A 19,357-nucleotide genomic window follows, 5' to 3' on the forward strand; every position below is an offset into this window, starting at 1 on the left:
CCATCGCGCACCTTTATCATAAATTCATGAAATGATACATGAAGGAAGGAAACAAGATTAGGGTTCAATGTCCCGTCGACATCGAGGTCGCATTCGGGAGGATGACAGTTCAAGCCTGCGTCCGTCCATCGAGATTTACGTTTCCCAGGATTTCCCTAAATCGTTACAGGCAAATGCGGGGATGGATCCCTTGCAAAGACACGGCCGATTTCCTTCCCCATCCTTGAAACAATCCAAGCTTCTGGTCCGTCTCTAATGACCTCTATGTCAACGGGACGCTAAACCCAATTTTCCTTCCTTGACATCGAGGTCATTACAAATGGAGCATAAGATCGGATTGTCGCACGGATGAAGAGGGAAATCGGCCATGTCTTTTTCAAAGAGATCATCGCGAAATTTGTCTTGGGTGATTTAGGGAAACCAGGGAAAACCAAACTTTGAATGGTTGGATTAGGATTTGAAACTGCGCGCTGCCGAGTTCTAAAGCAACTCTAATTTATAACGGTTATGCTTAGCGCCAACGGGTAGTTACCGACACTCTGAATCGCAGCCCCGAGATGCTTTGAGCGCTGCGATAAACTTCGGCTGCCACATTTATGGCATTTTTCAGAAGATGCAACAGCAAACAGTCTTCCCTCCAATTCTCATATGACAAAATGGTTCAAATGGCTCTGAGCACTATGGGACTTAACGTCTGAGGTCATCAGTCCCCTAGAACTTAGAACTACGTAAACCTAACTAACCTAAGGACATCACACACATCCTTGCCCGAGGCAGGATTCGAACCTGCGACCGTAGCGGTCACGCGGTTCCAGACTGTAACGCCTAGAACCGCTCGGCCACTCCGGCCGGCCTCATATGACATAACAACAGCAATAATAATAATATACAGCAGACCAAACAGAATTTCAAGCAATCTATAGCAATAAAGAGACCTTCGTAACAATTTTGAAATGCAAAATGATATTGTGAAATTGAAATCATAGATGCAAAGAGCCAATAAATGGGAGAACTCTGAAAGGGCGGAATTTACAGTTTGATGTACTGTCTTAGCGCGATTGATTCTGAACTTTTGTGACGTATGCGAAAGGGCCACAGTCATGTAGCTCAGTTACCCCGTACAGTTAAACTATGTAAACCCTGTTGATACCTCATCGACAGTGTTGGTTAAATTGTGTCATAGCTGAATCATACGGAATTGATCTCTTATTTACTCTTAACTTGCGTCATTATGGACATAAAATTTCATGTTTTCCTTTTGTAGTACATTGTAACCTTTCGCTGTACGTATAAATTTCCGTAAATACTAAGCCACTGAATTGCCCAGTCAACTATGATCTGCAGCAAAAGTATTTCTTTATCTAATCTTTTATTTCCTTTCTCCAGGTTAGAAACTCCTAACGTATCACCTATCCGTGGTGGTACGTAAAATTGTCTGCCCTTCCTTACGTTTTACTTTATACGCAATTAGCTATGTAGTAAATGTAGAAATACTTTGGATTTTTTCTCCGCCTTTTACTGATTTTTTTGCTTTAGCAGCGCTCAGAAGCAATTAGTCTTGTTTTAGAATCTCTGAGCGAGTGTAATGCTTTCCATGTTCGAAAATATCATTATTGTGCAGCAAGCCTTTCTTCCTCTGAGTGGCTTAACGAAAGATTTTTTTGTTATTTATTTGGTGTATGAGCTCATTTTTCGGGAAAATTCCATTCAGATTTGTCAAAACGGTAATCGAAAGCCACGTATTTTCTCTGCACATTAATCTGACCCTCTGAAAGCGTAAAAAATACCAAATTTACCTTCTATGAGCTCTAAGGATACTCTGTCATGCTGTTAGCAAGAGACATTTGGCAATCACAGTTAGCTTACGGAGATACAGTATGACTGCTTTCGTTGCTTGTATACCTAAATTGGATGGTAGCCAGGAATGCGGAAGAACTATGGGAGACAATCTCAGAAAGTATAAGGAACAAATAATGTCTTCGTTTCCATCATAAAGGCCGCTTCATATCATTCATACCATGCACTACAGTTTATGGTTCATTCAAATGGAAAACGCGCTGGCGGTATTGTTTCCCACAACCGCAGTGTTATTCCTCATTAAACCTTACTTCCTTCTCAACCTCTGGCAGCTCTGTCCTTACACGACATGCAACAGGCGAGGTACAACTCCGCATTTCGCACGACATATTTGCACGACAAATCCTTCTGTTTGCTGGGAAACGTGAGGTTTCCTATATGAAGTGTCATACGCACACTTCATGATGATATTCCAAGTCACCTCCCCCCCTCTGGCAGCGGATAGAAGCGTGACGCCCACTGGGATTCAACAGTAAAGGGTGCTGCAACTCGTGAATATAACCGTCTCTTGTGTGGAAACCACACAATTCCTGAAATATATACATTATAGGCTACTCTTCCCTTTTACTTTGTGGAATGTTCCCCTGTAAAGTTGTCCCCATTGTTCAAACGTCACAGCCAGTTTCATTTACATCAGTATTCTGACTGGTTTGATTCGCAACGACACGATTTTTTCTCCTCTGTCATCCTATTCATCTCAGCGTAGGACTTAATCCAAAGTTCTAAATATTTGTTGCACAAGTATTTCAATCCCTGCATTTTTGAACTCCACGGTTTTCTCTAGGACCATGGAAGTGTTTTTCTGACAGATTAACACAGGCCTTATCATACAGGCACTTAAACTAACTAGCGAGAAAGTAACAGAAGGAATTGTTAATCAGGTTCTTCAAACAAAAAACAAAAAAAAGGAGAAATATTGAATTGCTTCTCTCCGAAAATCTGAAAACTGACTGACTCATATTTTTGAGAAAACACTCAAACAGAAAACTAAATCGATTCATACCAACAACACAACTAGCGGTGAGCACTGATGTTCAGGGCGTGTGCATGTGACGCTATACTTCGTATGAAGACATTTTAAATGACGTCTGAAGATTGGGTACGCCCAGAACGCGTCAAATACAATTTGTTGTACAAACAGTGATCTGCACATTTCAAGCGACCCATTCAGCAGTAATGGAAGAAGTGCTCGTCATTTGTATTTTGCTCGCAGGCCGCATACGAGACTTTCTGTCGCAATTTATGTCCATGGCACAGCCTCGACCTCTTCTGGCCTCTGACTAGCTAAAATTGGAGGACAGAGTCTGGATATCGGAATATAACATTTATTCTATATCGTTCTCCACCCGGTATAGTTCCATACTTGTTGCTTCATCCACAGAAGTCAGTGGCTTCCTTGCCTGTTGCGACAGCTGTTGTGAGCAAGCGTTGTGACAACAGACCTGCCGTGTCCTGGGGCGCGACGGCGATCAGCCGCGGCACGCAGTATGGACAACCGGGTCGCCAGTGACGTTGATAGCGGCGCGGCGACACATGGCCTCGCATGACAATGGGAATGCGGTGCGTTGCGTAGCGTGGAAAGCAATCGTTCGAGGAGCCACGCGCGCACGCATGTGACCCCGTGCAAACGATCAAATGTGAGGCTGTTACACGTTATTACGGGCCACAGTCCGTAACCCACGTACCACCGCCAAGACCGAGCGAGCTGGCGCAGCGGACTCGCATTCGGGAGAAAGACGGTTCAGATTCGCGTCCGGCCATCCATATTTAGATTTTCCGTGATTTTCCCACATCGTTCCAAGCAAATGCCTCCATGGTTCCTGTTGTGTACATAGTTCCGCGTAGTCAGCGAATACACAACATCCCCACTAGAGCGCGCCCCGCTGACACAACAGCGCAGGCGCGGCGCTCGTCCGTCTCCGCGCTACGAGATGGCGCTGCCTAGAGACGGACCAAATTCTGCTTCCGCCGATCCGCGTATTAATATGTAACGCAGCCAATGAGATTGCTGCTAACGTAGAACCTTTTCTCCTCGCGGATCACACTCGCGCAGTGATACCTGAACGCGCGAGGTATTATAACGAGTGTACAGACCTCCGATTAGTCAGTCTGCATTAGTCTGTACCAGACTGCATTAGTCTGTACCAGCCTATAGTCAAGTTTCAGTCTGCGCCTAACAAGATTACCATATTCCTGTACATAGCCATGAAGATAAATGAATAGACACTTTGTCAAGTATCAGAGATATGTGAGAATAAGATTAACGTACCAAGGCCAAAGGAACTTCAGATTGTCAATTGTAAATAGCGTCCAGAATCAAGTTAAGTAAGGTTTATGATTGTTATTATTTTAATAAATGTGTGTGAAAATTAATCAAGTTCTGTTTAAAGTTGGTCACCGTCAATCTGCTACACTAAGCGTGCAAGTGGCATTTCTATCGTCTGACCTAACGACAGAAGATAAACACGCCACGATAAGACCACGAGACATATTGCTGACACTCGCCTACTTCGTTAGAGCGACAAGTCAAATAATCTGATGTTGTGTGTAGCGAAGGTCTTACAGGACGCACACCACAGTTCCTTTGAAAGCGCACGGTTGATTTCCTTCCCTATTCTTGGCACAATCCGAGCTTGTGCCACGTCTCTAATGACCTCGATGTTGACAGGACGATAAATCCAATCTTACTTCCTTCCTTCCCCACAAGTGCAAAATTAGCGAGAACGAAAGAAGCATGTCTGAAAATCTACTGAAGTTTTAGTAAAATTCGTCAGTGTGTGACAGCATCATATGTGAAAAAATTTCGACGTATTGGATTTTATTGCAGGCAGCCTTGACCAGTGCGACTATTTGTGGTTATTATAACTCGTTTATGTACATCTATTGTTTGAAAGCGTGTTGTGCGACAGCAACCAGGGTGGAGGGATTGCAGATGCTTATTGCTGGAAATATTTGATGTTAAATTTTATTGTTTGCTATGGGAGAATCCGGCGGAAGGTTCTATCGTAACTTATTGTCCCTTCCTTAGTGGCCGGCCGCGGTGGTCTCGCGGTTCTAGGCGCTCAGTCCGGAACCGCACGACTGGTACGGTCGCAGGTTCGAATCCTGCCTCGGGCACCGATGTGTGTGATGTCCTTAGATTAGTTAGGTTTAAGTAGTTCTAAGTTCTAGGGGACTGATGATCACAGATGTTAAGTCCCATAGTGCTCAGAGCCATTTGAACCATTTTTTAAACCTTCCTTAGTGGCCGTTATCACGTACGACGCGGTCACAGCCCCTGCGGAATATTACTTGAAGGCCTCCTATGTACTGAGGTGCACAGGAAAACGACATTTTAAGAATGGTAATGATGAAATAAAGAGGTTAACCGAAGGCGTTACAGATGAGACAGCACACCTAAGACTGAGGTCAACTAACTCAAAAACCGCAGAGAAATGAGGCAGCGATAAAAAATGATGAACTAGTGGTGCTGAAAAAATGTAAACAAAATGAGAAAATCACACGCAAAAAAGCACGTAGCGAGTGAGAGAACAATGTATGTGAGTCTCCCCACAGAAACCGGGTTCGGTGTTATTTTGCACACTCTCTATAGAGTCCGAAAAGTGAGCACATCCAGTAGAGAAGCGAGAAGTCACCCCAAAAGTGTGATATCCAACTGTGCTATTCTAGTTAACAGTGTACACACCTTATTACAAAAACCTATCAGGCATATCAATTCGTGATACGTACGGACACAGTACTTAGTGAAAACATTTGTTCTTAATACGCTCGCGAGGGACCAGTTTCAAAGCTTTGATCACGATCAATCACATGTAATCAGCTAGTAAATGTATCACACCCCACAAACAGAAAACACTTTAGTGTTAGTGCGGCAATGTGAACAGACACGATAAGTAGCATTTACAATGACTTACATGTGTTTTTAAGTGACACAATCTTATCAAAGTCAAATAATGGGCATGATTTACTGTTTGAAATATTGGAAATCTTAATACCAAATTAATATCAAATTTGATGAGAGTGTAAATATCGTACTATGACTTCTAGCGTAACGTAATATGAAGAACAAAAGAAGTCAGAGGTGTCAAAACCCCATTAAAGAAAAGAAAAAGAGAACACAAATTTACTGTTCACATGTTTGGTAATACAGCCTTCAAATTTTGAAGATAGCTATTTACAAAATGTTTATAACTGGAGATATCAGTGTAAAGTTATACTATATTACGTACCACACAGTAAAGTATCAAGGAACGCTGCAGTCAATAGTAGTGGATGTCACTGGTAGGTGTGTTTAATTTGCGGTTCTTTAACATCTTTATTATTTCCGTATGGCCACAAAATAATAACTTACATTTCATTTCTTTGTGTTATTTAGAATATCACAGATTGTCCGCTTCCATATTATTTTGCTATATTTAGAGCAAAAATATGTATGTTAACAGACTGTACATTATGTTTGAGAATCAGTAGCCTGCAAAAATTATATAGTAGTGCAGGTTACTTGTAAGCCAATAATAATTTTCTGCCAATCAGATTCGATACTGAAAAATACTATTAAGAATCTCCAGATTTTAAGAGCAATTTAGTGCCGATTCAAACCCAATAAGGATTTCGAAATTAATTACTTTTTGATTAAATATGATCCAGTTTTATCAGCCAGATATCCTGTTTTATCAGGCAGCACGCCACCGTTTCTCCTTTCGAGCACACTTTCCAGACGCCAAGGAACAACCATCGGCATAGATTCCCATGTCACCAGGCTAAGTTAGAATACTCCGGATGAAACTCTAGAATTCTATCGGGCGTGTTTTTTAGGTGTTAGACGTTACACGATGATCGGTTCAACAGATGATACTTGGATTCTGTATGGAGGAGAAAATCTTATTATATTCCAAATAAACACGAATTCTATTTCCTTTTTTCTTGGTTCATTTATAACAACATGCAAATGGCATCGCACTCCACTGTAGATTCACGAAATTAGCGTGAAAAATAACAGACTGCATAAAAACTTTTTATGCAGACCACTGCGACTAGTAACTTTTTAAAATATTTGTTTATTCCCATAAACTAGTTTTCGAGAGTTTCAGGCTCATCCTCAGGGGGAGCGTAAGTTACCTTTTATTTCAGTAGTGTGATGTTGGATTGTGGCTTGCGGCTGTATGGGTAGTATTGTAGTTAGTATCCACCTGCCAACTTCCATTTTAATTGCGTATTGGCCATATAAAAGTACTCATTGTAATCATAATTTCACTAGTATCCAGCATGTGCGCTGTAATTGATATACATCCCAGCAAATGTAATAGGAGCACTCAATAAAAGCCCGCTCTCTTCCACGGAAACTGTAACGGGAAAACGTGGTGCCGAAGGCATAAAATCTGACCTATGTAGCTGCGGAACAAAGTCTAATTTCACATCGTTTCCACATTCTGACCGAGTTCACGTCCCAATGGTGAGTATTCGTTTACGGTTTGCGCCGCCTTATCGTGGTATTCCATTGGCTCTAAAGGTACTCTCGAAGGACGCATTACTGCCAAGGACTACGTGACCAGGTTGGCTGATCCGGTCGATCCCATGGTACAGTGTTCGTATCCCAATAGTGATACTGTGTTCCAAGAGGACAGGACCCATTTTCACACAGCTCGCATCTTCTCAAACTGGCTTTTTGAGAATGAGGATAATTTTTTTTACCTCCCCTGGCCACCAAAGTCACCAGGTGTAAATATTAACTAGCCTTTGTGGTGTCCTTTGGAGAGAACGGTGCATTATTGTTACCCATCTCCACTATTTTGGAGGAAAACGATGTAAAATTTACTTGAAAACCGTAAGGGTTTGTATTTATTCATTCCAAGACAATTAGAAGCTGTTTCGAATTCCAACTGCCTACACCATATTATGCATCTTAATGTATTTCCAGTGTTTTCATATTTTTGTCCCCTCCTACAGCTCTGCGCCGTACCGACATGTTGTGAATCGAAGGTAAGTGAAGTGTCTGGGGTTGAACCGAACCATAACATTTACCTTTTTTATGTTTTATGCTTACGATATCTCTTCCCCTCTCGGAACTGACTTTTAATTGATTTAAGAAGTCGGTGCATGGTGAATGAATATCAAGGTAAGCTCCAGATATACATTGAAGAGCCAAAGAAACTGCTACACCTGCGTAATATCCCGAGACACGCAGAAGTGCCGCAACACGACGTGGCATGGACTCGACTAATATCTGAAGTATTGCTGGAGCGAACTGACACCATGATCCCTGCAGGGCTGTCCATAAATCAGTAAGAGTAGGAGTGGCTGGAGATCTCTTCTGAACAGCACGTTGCAAGGCATCCCAGATATGCTCGATAATGTTCATGTCTGAGGAGTTTGGAGATCAAGGAAATGTTTAAACTCAGGAGAGTTTTATTGAACCCACTCTGTAGCAATTCCGAACGTGTGGGGTGTTGTATTGTCCTGCTGGAATCGCCGAAGTCCATCACAATGCACAATGGTCATGAGCAGATGGAGGTGACCAGACAGGCTGCTTACTTATGTGTCACCAGTCAGAGTGGTATCTAGACTGCAGGGTCCCATGTCACTCCACCTGCACATGTCCCACACCGTTACAGAGCCTCCACTAGCTTGAACAGCCTCCTGTTGACACGCAGGGTCCATGAATTCATAAGGTTGTCTCCATAACCGTACACGTCCATCCGCTAGATACAATTTGAAGCGAGGCTCATCCTACCAGGCAACATATTTCCAGATATCAACAGTCCAATGTCAGTGTTGACGGGCTCAGCGAGGAGTAAAGCTTTGTGTCGTGCAGTCATCAACGGCACACGAATGGGCCTTCGGCTCCGAAAGCCCGTATCGATGATATTTCGTTGAATGGTTCGCACGCTGACACTTTTTGATGGCATGGCAGCGAAATATGCAGGAATTTGCGGAAGGGTTGCACTTCTGTCACGTTGAACAATTCTCTTCAGTCGTAGTTGGTCCCATCCTTGCAGGTCTTTTTCCGGCCGCAGCGATGTCGAAGATTTGATGTTTTACTGGATTTCTGATATTCACGATACACTCGTGAAATGGTTATACGGGAAAATCCCCACTTCATCGCTACCTCGGAGATGCTGTGTCCCATCGCTCGTGCGCCTACTATAACACCACGTTCAAACTCACTGAAATCGTGATAACCTACCATTGTAGCAGCAGTAACCGATCCAACAACTGCGCCAGACACTTGTCTTGTACAGGCGTTGCCGACCGCAGCGTCGTATTCTGCCTGTTTAAATATCTCTGTATTTGAATAGGTATTCCTATACGAATTTCTTTGGCGCTTCAGTGTATTAGATTCCCATCTAGCCTACACTTTAGTCACACAGATGCCCACGTCGGATTTTGTTGAATGCAGATTAATATATTTATTCCTTCGACAGCAGTCCTTCGCAGACTATGTCGATAACAAATTTACTGCTTTGTTTTTCCAGTGCCTGCCCTTTGACAGAAATAATGAAAATATTCTCACTGTACAGTCTTAAAGAGTACATGACAGCCTTCGTGATTGCCACTGTTTGCGCTGTGTAGGAGGTTGTTGATTGTTGTCTTCGATCCCCTACACCAGGTTCCTTCGTCAGAGTTCACGGCCAGCCTGGGCAGGTGAAAGGTAAGGACCGAAGCAATTACATTACGACTAACAACGGCCCCATTGTGCTGCAACGCACCGCTGTTAGTCGAGACGCCTCAACCGGATAATCCTCCGTGCCGGAGAGGCGTTACCCTGTAGAGGCGGAGACGGGCCGTTGCATTAACATCAACGTGTGTGTGGTGTGTGCCGCAGGCGGTGCCCGTGTGGTGATGCGAGGAGGCTCTGGGTAACCGAGCGAGTCGGCGCGCCATGACCAACCTCAACCGCATCCGGGTCGTGGTGCTGGGCAGCGCGAGAGTCGGCAAGTCCGGTGAGTACTGCAGCCTGCCTAAACAGCATCAGCTGCTCAGCGACGCCGTAAGCTCCTGCTCGAGTCCATTCTTCTCGCCTTACTTACCTCATCAATGTGGGCACAAAGTGTACTCTTTCTCTATTATATAAAATGCTCCATGTTTGCGAGTATCAAAATCTGTAACATAGATGGCCGTATCTTTTGACTGCTTTGACTTAAAAGCTTCAACTTTTTACAACGCCGAAGGACTGTACGTCTTTGTATGCGACATAAATTTCAACCTGACACGACTACCTTCTCCTGAGGAGGAGGGTTATTAACAGTCAGACAGACAGACAGTCAGACAGAAGGACGGACAACAAAGAGGTCCTATAAGGGTTCCGTTTTACCGATTACGGCACGGAGCTCGAAAAACACTGGAAAAAATTCGCACTCTCTTAGATACTGGAAGGAAAGAAGATTGAGTTTAACGTCCCATTGACATCGACGTCGTCGGAGCACAAGCCCGCATTGTATGAAAGATGGGGAAGGAAATCAACAGTGCCCTTTCAAAGAAACCATCCCGGCCTTTGCCTGGAGCGATTTAGGGAAATCACGGAAACCTAAATCTGATGTGTATGTCCATCTTTTCATAGATGGTTGTGGGACTCTGCTGTTCGATCAGGATGTCAAATAAAACACCTTTCAGCCGTCAAATGTCCAAACTTATTTTACACTTCTGGCCATTAAAACTGCTACACCAAGAACAAATGCAGATTGGACAAATATATTATACTAGAACTGACATGTGATTACAAAATGGCTCTGAGCACTATGGGACTTAACTGCTGAGGTCATCAGTCCCCTAGAACTTAGAGCTACTTAAACCTAACTAACTTAAGGACATCACCCACATCCATGACCGAGGCAGGGTTCGAACCTGCGACCGTAACGGTCACGCGGTTCCAAACTGAAGCGCTTAGAACCGCACGGCCACACCGGCCGGCTCATGTGATTCCATTTTCGCGAAATTTGGGTACATAGATCCTGAGAAATCAGTAGCCAGAACAACCACCTGTGGTCGTAATAACGGCCTTGACACGCCTGGGCATTGAGCCGAACAGAGCTTGGATGGCGTGTACAGGTACAGCTGCCCATGCAGCTTGAACGCGATACCACAGTTCATCAAGAGTACTGACTGGCGTATTGTGATGAGCCAGTTGCTCGGCCACCATTGACCAGACGTTTTCAGTGGGTGAGAGATCTGGAGAATGTGCTGGCCAGGGCAGCAGTCGAACATTTTCTGTATCCAGAAAGGCCCGTACAGGACCTGCAACATGTGGTCGTGCATTATACTGCTGAAATGTAGGGTTTCGCAGGAATCGAATGAAGGGTAGAGCCACGGGTCGTAACACATCTGAAATGTAACGTCCACTGTTCAAAGTGCCGTCAATGCGAACAAGAGGTGACCGAGACGTGTAACCGATGGCACCCCATACCATCACGCCGGGTGATACGCCAGTATGGAGATGACGAATACACGCTTGCAATGTGCGTTCACCGCGATGTCGCCAAACACGGATGCGACCATCATGATGCTCCAAAAAGAACCTGGATTCATCCGAAAAAATAACGTTTTGTCATTCGTGCACCCAGGTTCGTCGTTGAGTACACCATCGTAGGCGCTCATGTCTGTGATGCAGCGTTAAGGGTAACTGCAGCCACGATCTCCTAGCTCATAGTCCATGCTGCTGCAAACGTCGTCGAACTGTTCGTGCAGATGGTTGTTGTCTTGCAAACGTCCCCATCTGATGACTCAGGGATCGAGACGAGGCTGCACGATCCGTTGCAGCCATGCGGATAAGTTGCCTGTCATATGGACTGCTAGTGATACGAGGCCGTTGGGATCCAGCATGGCGTTCCGTATTACCGTCCTGAACCCACCGATTCCATATTCTGCAAACAGTCATTGGATCCCGGCCAACGCGAGCAGCAATGTCGCGATACGATAAACCGCAATCGCGATAGGCTACAATCCGACCTTTAGCAAAGTCGAAAAAGTGATGGTACGCATTTCTCCTCCTTACACGAGGCATCACAATGTTTCACCAGGCAACACCGGTCAACTGCTGTCTGTTTATGACAAATCGGTTGGAAACTTTCCTCATGTCAGCGCGTTGTAGGTATCGCCACCGGCGCCAACCTTGTGTGAACGCTCTGAAAAGCTAATCATTTGCATATCACAGCGTGTTCTTCCTGTCGGTTAAATTTCGCGTGTGTAGCGCGTAATCTTCGTGGTGTAGCAAATTTAATGGCCAGTAGTTTACTACTAGCAGTATTGCTGGGCCCTGTTTTGACCAAAACCGAGGTGGAATCTCCCAACACGTCGATCAGGGGCCTGAAGATGGCGCAGTAAATCGCCGAAACTGGTAGCCAAATAAAATTAGTCTCGAAGCTAGACGGCCGAAAGGTGTTTCATTTGACATCCTCAATCTGGATGGGTTGAAACGTCGTCCTCCAGAGAGCGAGTCCAGTGTGCCAGCCGTGAGCTACCTCGGTCGGTGTCTTAAATATTACCGCGCATTTCAACTCAAATGTAATTTTCATACACCAAGTAAAATTGTACATATCCACGATCCCGATGGGGTACAAAGTGACGTAATTTGTCACGCAACGTAACCAGAATATGAGCTCAAAGTCAGAGTCAGTCGTTGTGAAATTCATAGCAGTAGTGACAGCAGGTATCCTGAGCCGAACAGCGTGCGGTCGCTATTTAGACATGGACGTAATGCACGCGGGTAAACCGGCCGTATTCCCCCGACGTGGCAGGTGGGAGCACCGGAAGACGGCCAGGTCCCCGGGAGCGGCTGCCCCGGCAGGCGGTGTTGACAGTGGCGCGGGTAAACGCAGCGGTGTGTGTGCGTGGTGGGCGCTGGGCGGCTGGCTCTACCGGATGCTGGCCGGCCGGTAACAGGAGAGCGCGCGCCCGGCTCCGGTTACGCCGAGAACCGATACCCGCCTTGTCTCGCCGGGCCGTCCGCTCGCGGCTCGTCACCGCCCGCCACTGCGGCGACTGCCTTCCGCACACCGCAGTGCTCCGCGAAAAACCGGCCTCCTCCCCACTCACTCTGCGGACCTCAGGAAGGTGTATAGGCGACATGTAGTACAAGGGGCCATTCTGTCGCTGTTGTTCTTAGCCAGAGGATTCAGACACAATGTTTGGCCCACCTTCCTAGCAACTCCGTTGAAGACAGAGGACGACGTACCCATCACCAGAAAAAAAATCTCCACTTTTAACGGAGGAGTCTATCAGGTCTTACCAGGATCTTTGTGAGTGTTTTCTTGATCTTGACAACACAATACCCACTCCGCGAGCGGAGAAAATCTCCAACCAGGCTGGGAATCGAACCCGGGCCCGCTTGGATGAGAGGCGAGCACGTTACCACCCAGCTAAGCTGGCGGACCGTCGATGGCATTAAAACACTGCGATGAACTGCCACCACATTCTGAGAGCATACAGAAACGAGAAAAAGTTATGCGCAGAGTGGACATCCTGTAAGATCTACGCTGTCGTCGAGGCGATGTACTGGCGGAAGTAGACATGTGAGGACGGGTCGTGTGTCGTGCTTGGGTAGCTTAGATGGTAGAGGACTTCCCCGCGAATGGCAAAGGTCCCGCCGGCCGCGGTGGCCGAGCGGTTCTAGGCGCTCAGTCCGAAGCCGCGCGACTGCTGCGGTCGCGGGTTCGAATCCTGCCTCGGGCATGGATGTGTGTGCTGTCCTTAAGTTAGTTAGGTTTAAGTAGTTCTACGTTCTAGGGGACTGATGACCACAGATGTTAAGTCCCATAGTGCTCAGAGCCATTTGAACCATTTTTTTGGCAAAGGTCCCGAATTCTAGCCTCGGTCCGACACACAGTTTTAATCTGACAGTAAGGTTCAACTTTGTTACACCTTGATACAGGAAAAAATAAAACTTCGATGTACCTCGTATACTACATAATGACTGAGGATGGTAAAGAGAAGAAGTTCCACCATGCAAGTGCTAAGGATGTTTCAGGAAGTTTACTTTATTATTATTATTTTTACCTTTCCATTGTTTTTGTTGTTGTTGTTGTCTTCAGTCCAGAGACGGGTTTGATGCAGCTCTCCATGCTACTCTATCCTGTGCAAGCTTCATCTCCCAGTACTTACTGCAACCTACACCCTTCTGAATCAGCTTAGTGTATTCATCTCTTGGTCTCCCTCTACGATTTTTATCATCCACGCTGCCCTCCAATGCTAAATTTGTGGTCCACTGATGCCTCAGAACATGTCTTACCAACCGGTCCCTCCTTCTAGTCAAGTTGTGCCACAAACTCATCTTCTCCCCAATTCTATTCAGTACCTCCTCATTAGTTAAGTGATCTACCCATCTAATCTTCAGCATTCTTCTGTAGCACCACATTTCGAAAGGATCTATTCTCTTCTTGTCCAAACTATTTATCGTCCATGTTTCACTTCCATACATGGCTACACTCCATACAAATACTTTCAGAAACGACTTCGTGTCACTTAAATCTATACTCGATGTTAACAAATTTCTCTTCTTCAGAAGCGCTTTCCTTGCCATTGCCAGTCTACATTTTATATCCTCTCTACTTCGACCATCATCAGTTATTTTGTTCCCCAAATAGCAAACTCCTAATCTAATTCCCTCAGCATCATCCGATTTAATTAGACTACATTCCATTATCTTCATTTTGCTTTTGTAGATGTTCATCTTATATTCTCGTTTCAAGACACTGTCCATTCCGTTCAACTGCTCTTCCAAGTACTTTGCTGTCTCTGTCATCGGCGAACCTGAAAGTTTTCATTTCTGCTCCATGGATTTTAATACCTACTCCGAATTTTTCTTTAGTTTTCTTTACTGCTTGCTCAATATACAGATCGGGGAGAGGCTACAACGCTGTCTCACTCCCTTCCCAACAACTTCTCCCCTTTCATGCCCCTCGACTCTTATAACTGCCGTCTGGTTTCTGTACAAATTGTAAATAACCTTTCGCTCCCTGTATTTTACCCCTGGTACCTTTAGATTATCCACCCCCAAAGGTAGAGCTGGCTGTTCTAGTGCTGACTGATTGTGGAATCTTTCCAGCTAAATCGCAGGCGAGTGAAAGTGGAATAGAGGAATTCCCAGCTGTGTGTATTTGGGAGAGGATTTGCAGTTCCGGAAGAAGGAAGGAAGATATAACGTCTCATCGATGACGAGGCCATTAGAGACGATCGTGTACCGGCCTTTCCGTTAAAGCCAAGGGAAACTCCTTGAAAATTTTGACTAGAAGCATGGGTTCGGGAACATCAATACTTTAAATTTTTTGCAGAATGTCACAGATAGAACAGTTTCGTGTACGTGTAAGCGTCTTTTTATTTATTCGTGTACAATGTATAGTGTGTACAGTTTTGATCTACTATGCAGTGTTCATTGACCCCCTTGTGTGTTCTGATTATTATAAATCAATTTTCAATGTAAAAAATTAATTCGTGGATATAAAGCTAGTGTACATACACCAGTACCAATCTCCATGCAATAAATACTTGCGGAACAAGAAGCGAAAACCGACCCTATGAAGAAAAAGATTTGAACTAGACTTTCATTCCTTCTCAGCACAGCACACTGTAACTGCGTCAGGTAAGATATTCCCTTATTTTTCATCTGGGAAACTTCGTCAGACTGTTCAAAAAAGTCGACGAGTTGACTCACATATTCAAAAATGTAATTATGACCTGCACGAAATTAGGAAACTTCACGAAAGTACGAAGTGTTTTAAGATGCGATATGTTATTCCTTCGTACGTGGGACAAGAAAAATTTCTTTCCGTTAGTAATTCATGGGGAGGGCAGACTGATCAGACATTTTATGATCAAATCTTTGTAGATGACAGAAAAGCTAGCACTTGCGTCGTAACAAATATCCGACCCAAAAATTACGCAATCTCGCCAACCCTGTAATCTTTATTTTTACAGGGAGCAAAAATTTGCACGAAAAATAATGCAAAATGCTCCCGACTTGGTAAGGCTAGCAGGGTAATCGTTTCGAGGGAATATTCCATGAAAATACGTTATTTAAGTCTGCATCAGTTTACTAAAGCAGCTTTCACGGCGAAGACCAAATACGAGTTGTTCGCATCGAAGTTGACAGAAGAAATAACAATCTTTTTCGATTAAAACTCTGTGTTTTCGGGGATCGCTTCTGAAAAATCCTTGCGCAGCTTTCATCAGATGAGCTTGGAGTTCTACGAATTTTTGTTTCGGATGCTTCTACGACAAATACCATCAGGAATTCTGTGCTTGTACAACAAGCGACGCAACGATAGGGAGCCAACCGGTTCTGTAATCTACTTTGTAATACACGAAATAGACATTTGAGGAAAGTTTGCTGTAATGACTGACTTATTAATGAATTTGCTGACGCAAAAATGGCTATTTTTAAGGGGGGTAGGACGTCAAACGGGCCGACTTGGAGCAGGAGAGGTACCACAAGACATCAATTTCCACTGTCTATACTTTTACAAATAAATTCATAAAACTTTGTCAGCATCACCAGGAAGGATTGAGAATTTACACTCATAGCAGTGGAAGTTCTAAAACATAACGAAGTAATTTTTTTTACGTGTGAAATTTCATCATTTTTTTTCACTTACTAATGGCAGCATTTATTGCTGTAGGTGCACATTTCTTCATAAGTAAGAGAGATTCTTCGATGAATTTTGTACAGCATACAAACCATATTTAAAGGTGTTTGAAACTCTAGAATTTTCCAAATCTATTAAAAACTGTGGTAAAAATTGAGGTAATTAGCGATAAAATTTGTGTTTTTTCTAAACATGAAGTTTAAAATATAACATTTCATTCGTTTTTTCATAAATTAAATAAATTCTAGAATTTCATACACCTGTGAGTATGGTATGTATGCTGTGCAAAATCCATCGAAGAATCTCTGTAACTTATGAAGAAAAGTGTACCTATAGCTACAAATGCAGCCATTAGTAAGTGAAAAAATGATGAAATTTCGCAAGTAAAAAAAAATTATTTTCTTATGTTTTCGAACTTCTACTGCAATGCGTGTGAATCCTGAATCCTTCCTGGTGATGCTGACGAAGTTTTATGAATTTATTTCTAAAAGTATAGACACTGGAAATTAAAATGTCCTTAGATGCCTCTCCTGCTCCAAGTCGGCCCGTTTGGGGTTCTACCCCCTTAATAATTTTAATAATATAATAATATTCTGTGGGATAACATTTAAAAACATGTGCCGGATTTGGACCTGTACGGCTGGCATGGTAGACGTGGACTTCGGCCGCTGCGCTACGCTCGCTCGCTTGGTTGTAACATGGATAGTGTTATAGGCATAGCAGCTACCCATAAGGCTTCAATATCGATTTTCTCGGAATCGTTGCATGAAAATTCAGCCATTGAAAAGGCCCCTCTGCAACATCCCTAAGACTCATCATAATCCGTGATTAACAGGTCAGATGCTTCCCTTGTCGTCTCCGTCAATATACTCACAACTACACAGAACACTTTTCTGACCATGACTGACACTTACCATCATATTGAGGACATCATCGTGGTCAAATAGGAAAGTACACCAAGCAGACCTAGCTACAATCAGCTTTTATGTTGAAACATGCATTTCTCGCAGTGTTTCCATACTTTTGTCCACCCCCTGTCTCCTCCGATACGACTTGTCATAGCGCTGAATCGTCAGTCTACGCTGGGGAAGCTAGGCCAGCCGGGAAGTAGCGCAGAGGCGGAACTGAATGCACGGGAAGTGTCGGCGGCGACCACCGTCGTTCGTGGGCACCTGGTGGGGGCAGCGGAAGGCGCATGCGTGTACGCAGCACACAAGGGTGGAATAACCTCACGTAATGGGCCGGCACAGCGCCGCGCTGGGTCAGTGGACCACTGGCCGGGCGGAGAAAGCAAGCGCCAATGCGGGGATTACTGCACTGGCCCTCGCAGTCCGTGCCGATGGGTTGGTGCCGACACGCCTAAACAATGCCCACACCACCGTTCCGCGGCTGCAAATTGCCGGCCTCCGACGTCGAATCTTGCCCAAACTGTTATGATCGAAATTCCCAAATCACTGCGCCAAGCGCAGTATTTTGTTGTTTTGCATCAGAGTGCCAGCTCTCTCGCTCCGAGATTGAGCTGATCATCCGGCACCGGATGCGGCTGTACGGTCTGAAAGCACGCTGGCCAGGTTCCAGTTTGGCGTGTCCCCGAGCGCTACCCGCTAGGTACAGCGGCAATTTCCTCTCGAAAGAAATACCGTTTAAAATGGTTATGTTAGGGTTTTAATATCCTGGCGCCATTAAGGTCATTGTAAGTGGCTGTTTTTTTGGGGATTATTAAGACTAAGTGTAAGCACTTCGCTTCTTACCAGGTCATTAAGCGTTAACCCCTTTATCAGCAGCAGAAGTGGGATAACCACTCAGTTATAGCGAAGTAGCTCATTAGTTACACATTCAAGAGTTCATTTACACGGTACACAGCAATAACGCAAAACAGGTCTGGTTGAGGCTGTCATGTTACTTCCCACTGACATCTGAAGCCTTCTGCCTATTTACATATAATTATAGCATACAGCAAAAGACGTAAGTGTTGCAACAGCAATAATGCTGTTCTTTTACACTAAACATGTTTTGGGTTTCTAATCAAAATTCATCTGTTGTATAGATTCTGTCATAATATTCTCTGCGAATCATTGCAGGCACAGCTGAACTAATGTACGAAACTGTTGTGTTGGCACAAGAGCCAACACCGTGTTACTAGAGGAGGCCGAAATGCTCGAGTTTTAGCTCACGCAGGCTGGCATGAGGAGGGAAGAACTATACTGACGTGAGGTCTGGAACATGACAAGGAATTAGAATTCAGAAAGCGGACGTAATTTGTTTGATACTTAACTTTAATCCACTAATGATAAACGTCGCTCTTGACGGTACATGAGTCACAATAGTATCTGTTCAGAAGACTTAGTAACTGAATATGTCGCCTTGCTAGGTCGTACCAAATGACATAGCTGATGGCTATGCTAAACTGTCGTCTCTGCAAATGAGAGCGAATGTAGACAGTGAACCATCGCTAGCAAAGTCGGCTGTACAACTGGGGCGAGTGCTAGGGAGTCTCTAGATTAGACCTGCCGTGTGGCGGCGCTCGGTCTGCAATCACTGATAGTGGCGACACGCGGGTCCGACATATACTAACGGACCACGGCCGATTTAAAGGCTACCACCTAGCAAGTGTCGTGTCTGGCGGTGACACCACAGAAACCATTACAAAATTTTTTGAAGGACATAATATTCGCCGTCGACTGTGGAAAATATTTATTTCACTACCGCAGTTTCAACCTTAAGGCCATTATTAAGTGATAATTTTGCTTCATAAGGTGTAAAACTTTAAATTCCTCCGACATATATACATGTCACTGCTTTCCTTTTCTTTTATTATTATTTCATCCCATCGTTCCATATGGACGCGGAGGGGAAATTGGAAGGGTGGAGGGGAACGGGCGTAGTCAGCGGTACAATATTCCACTCTTCAGTCAACAGCATTTTGA

General features: G+C 44.5%; 1 protein-coding gene across 2 annotated transcripts in view; it reads left to right on the plus strand.

Annotated features, from left to right (window-relative positions):
* LOC124798103 (ras-related and estrogen-regulated growth inhibitor-like) overlaps positions 1–19,357 on the plus strand; it is a 589,819-nt gene that overhangs the window by 27,555 nt on the left and 542,907 nt on the right. For both annotated transcript variants that reach the window (XM_047261357.1, XM_047261366.1), the window contains exon 2: positions 9,680–9,797. In XM_047261357.1, the coding sequence (XP_047117313.1) occupies positions 9,737–9,797 (61 nt within the window). In that variant the 5' untranslated portion in view covers positions 9,680–9,736. The remainder of the gene's footprint in view (positions 1–9,679; positions 9,798–19,357) is intronic.

Source organism: Schistocerca piceifrons, chromosome 1 (genome assembly GCF_021461385.2).
Source record: "Schistocerca piceifrons isolate TAMUIC-IGC-003096 chromosome 1, iqSchPice1.1, whole genome shotgun sequence".
NCBI lineage: Eukaryota > Metazoa > Arthropoda > Insecta > Orthoptera > Acrididae > Schistocerca > Schistocerca piceifrons.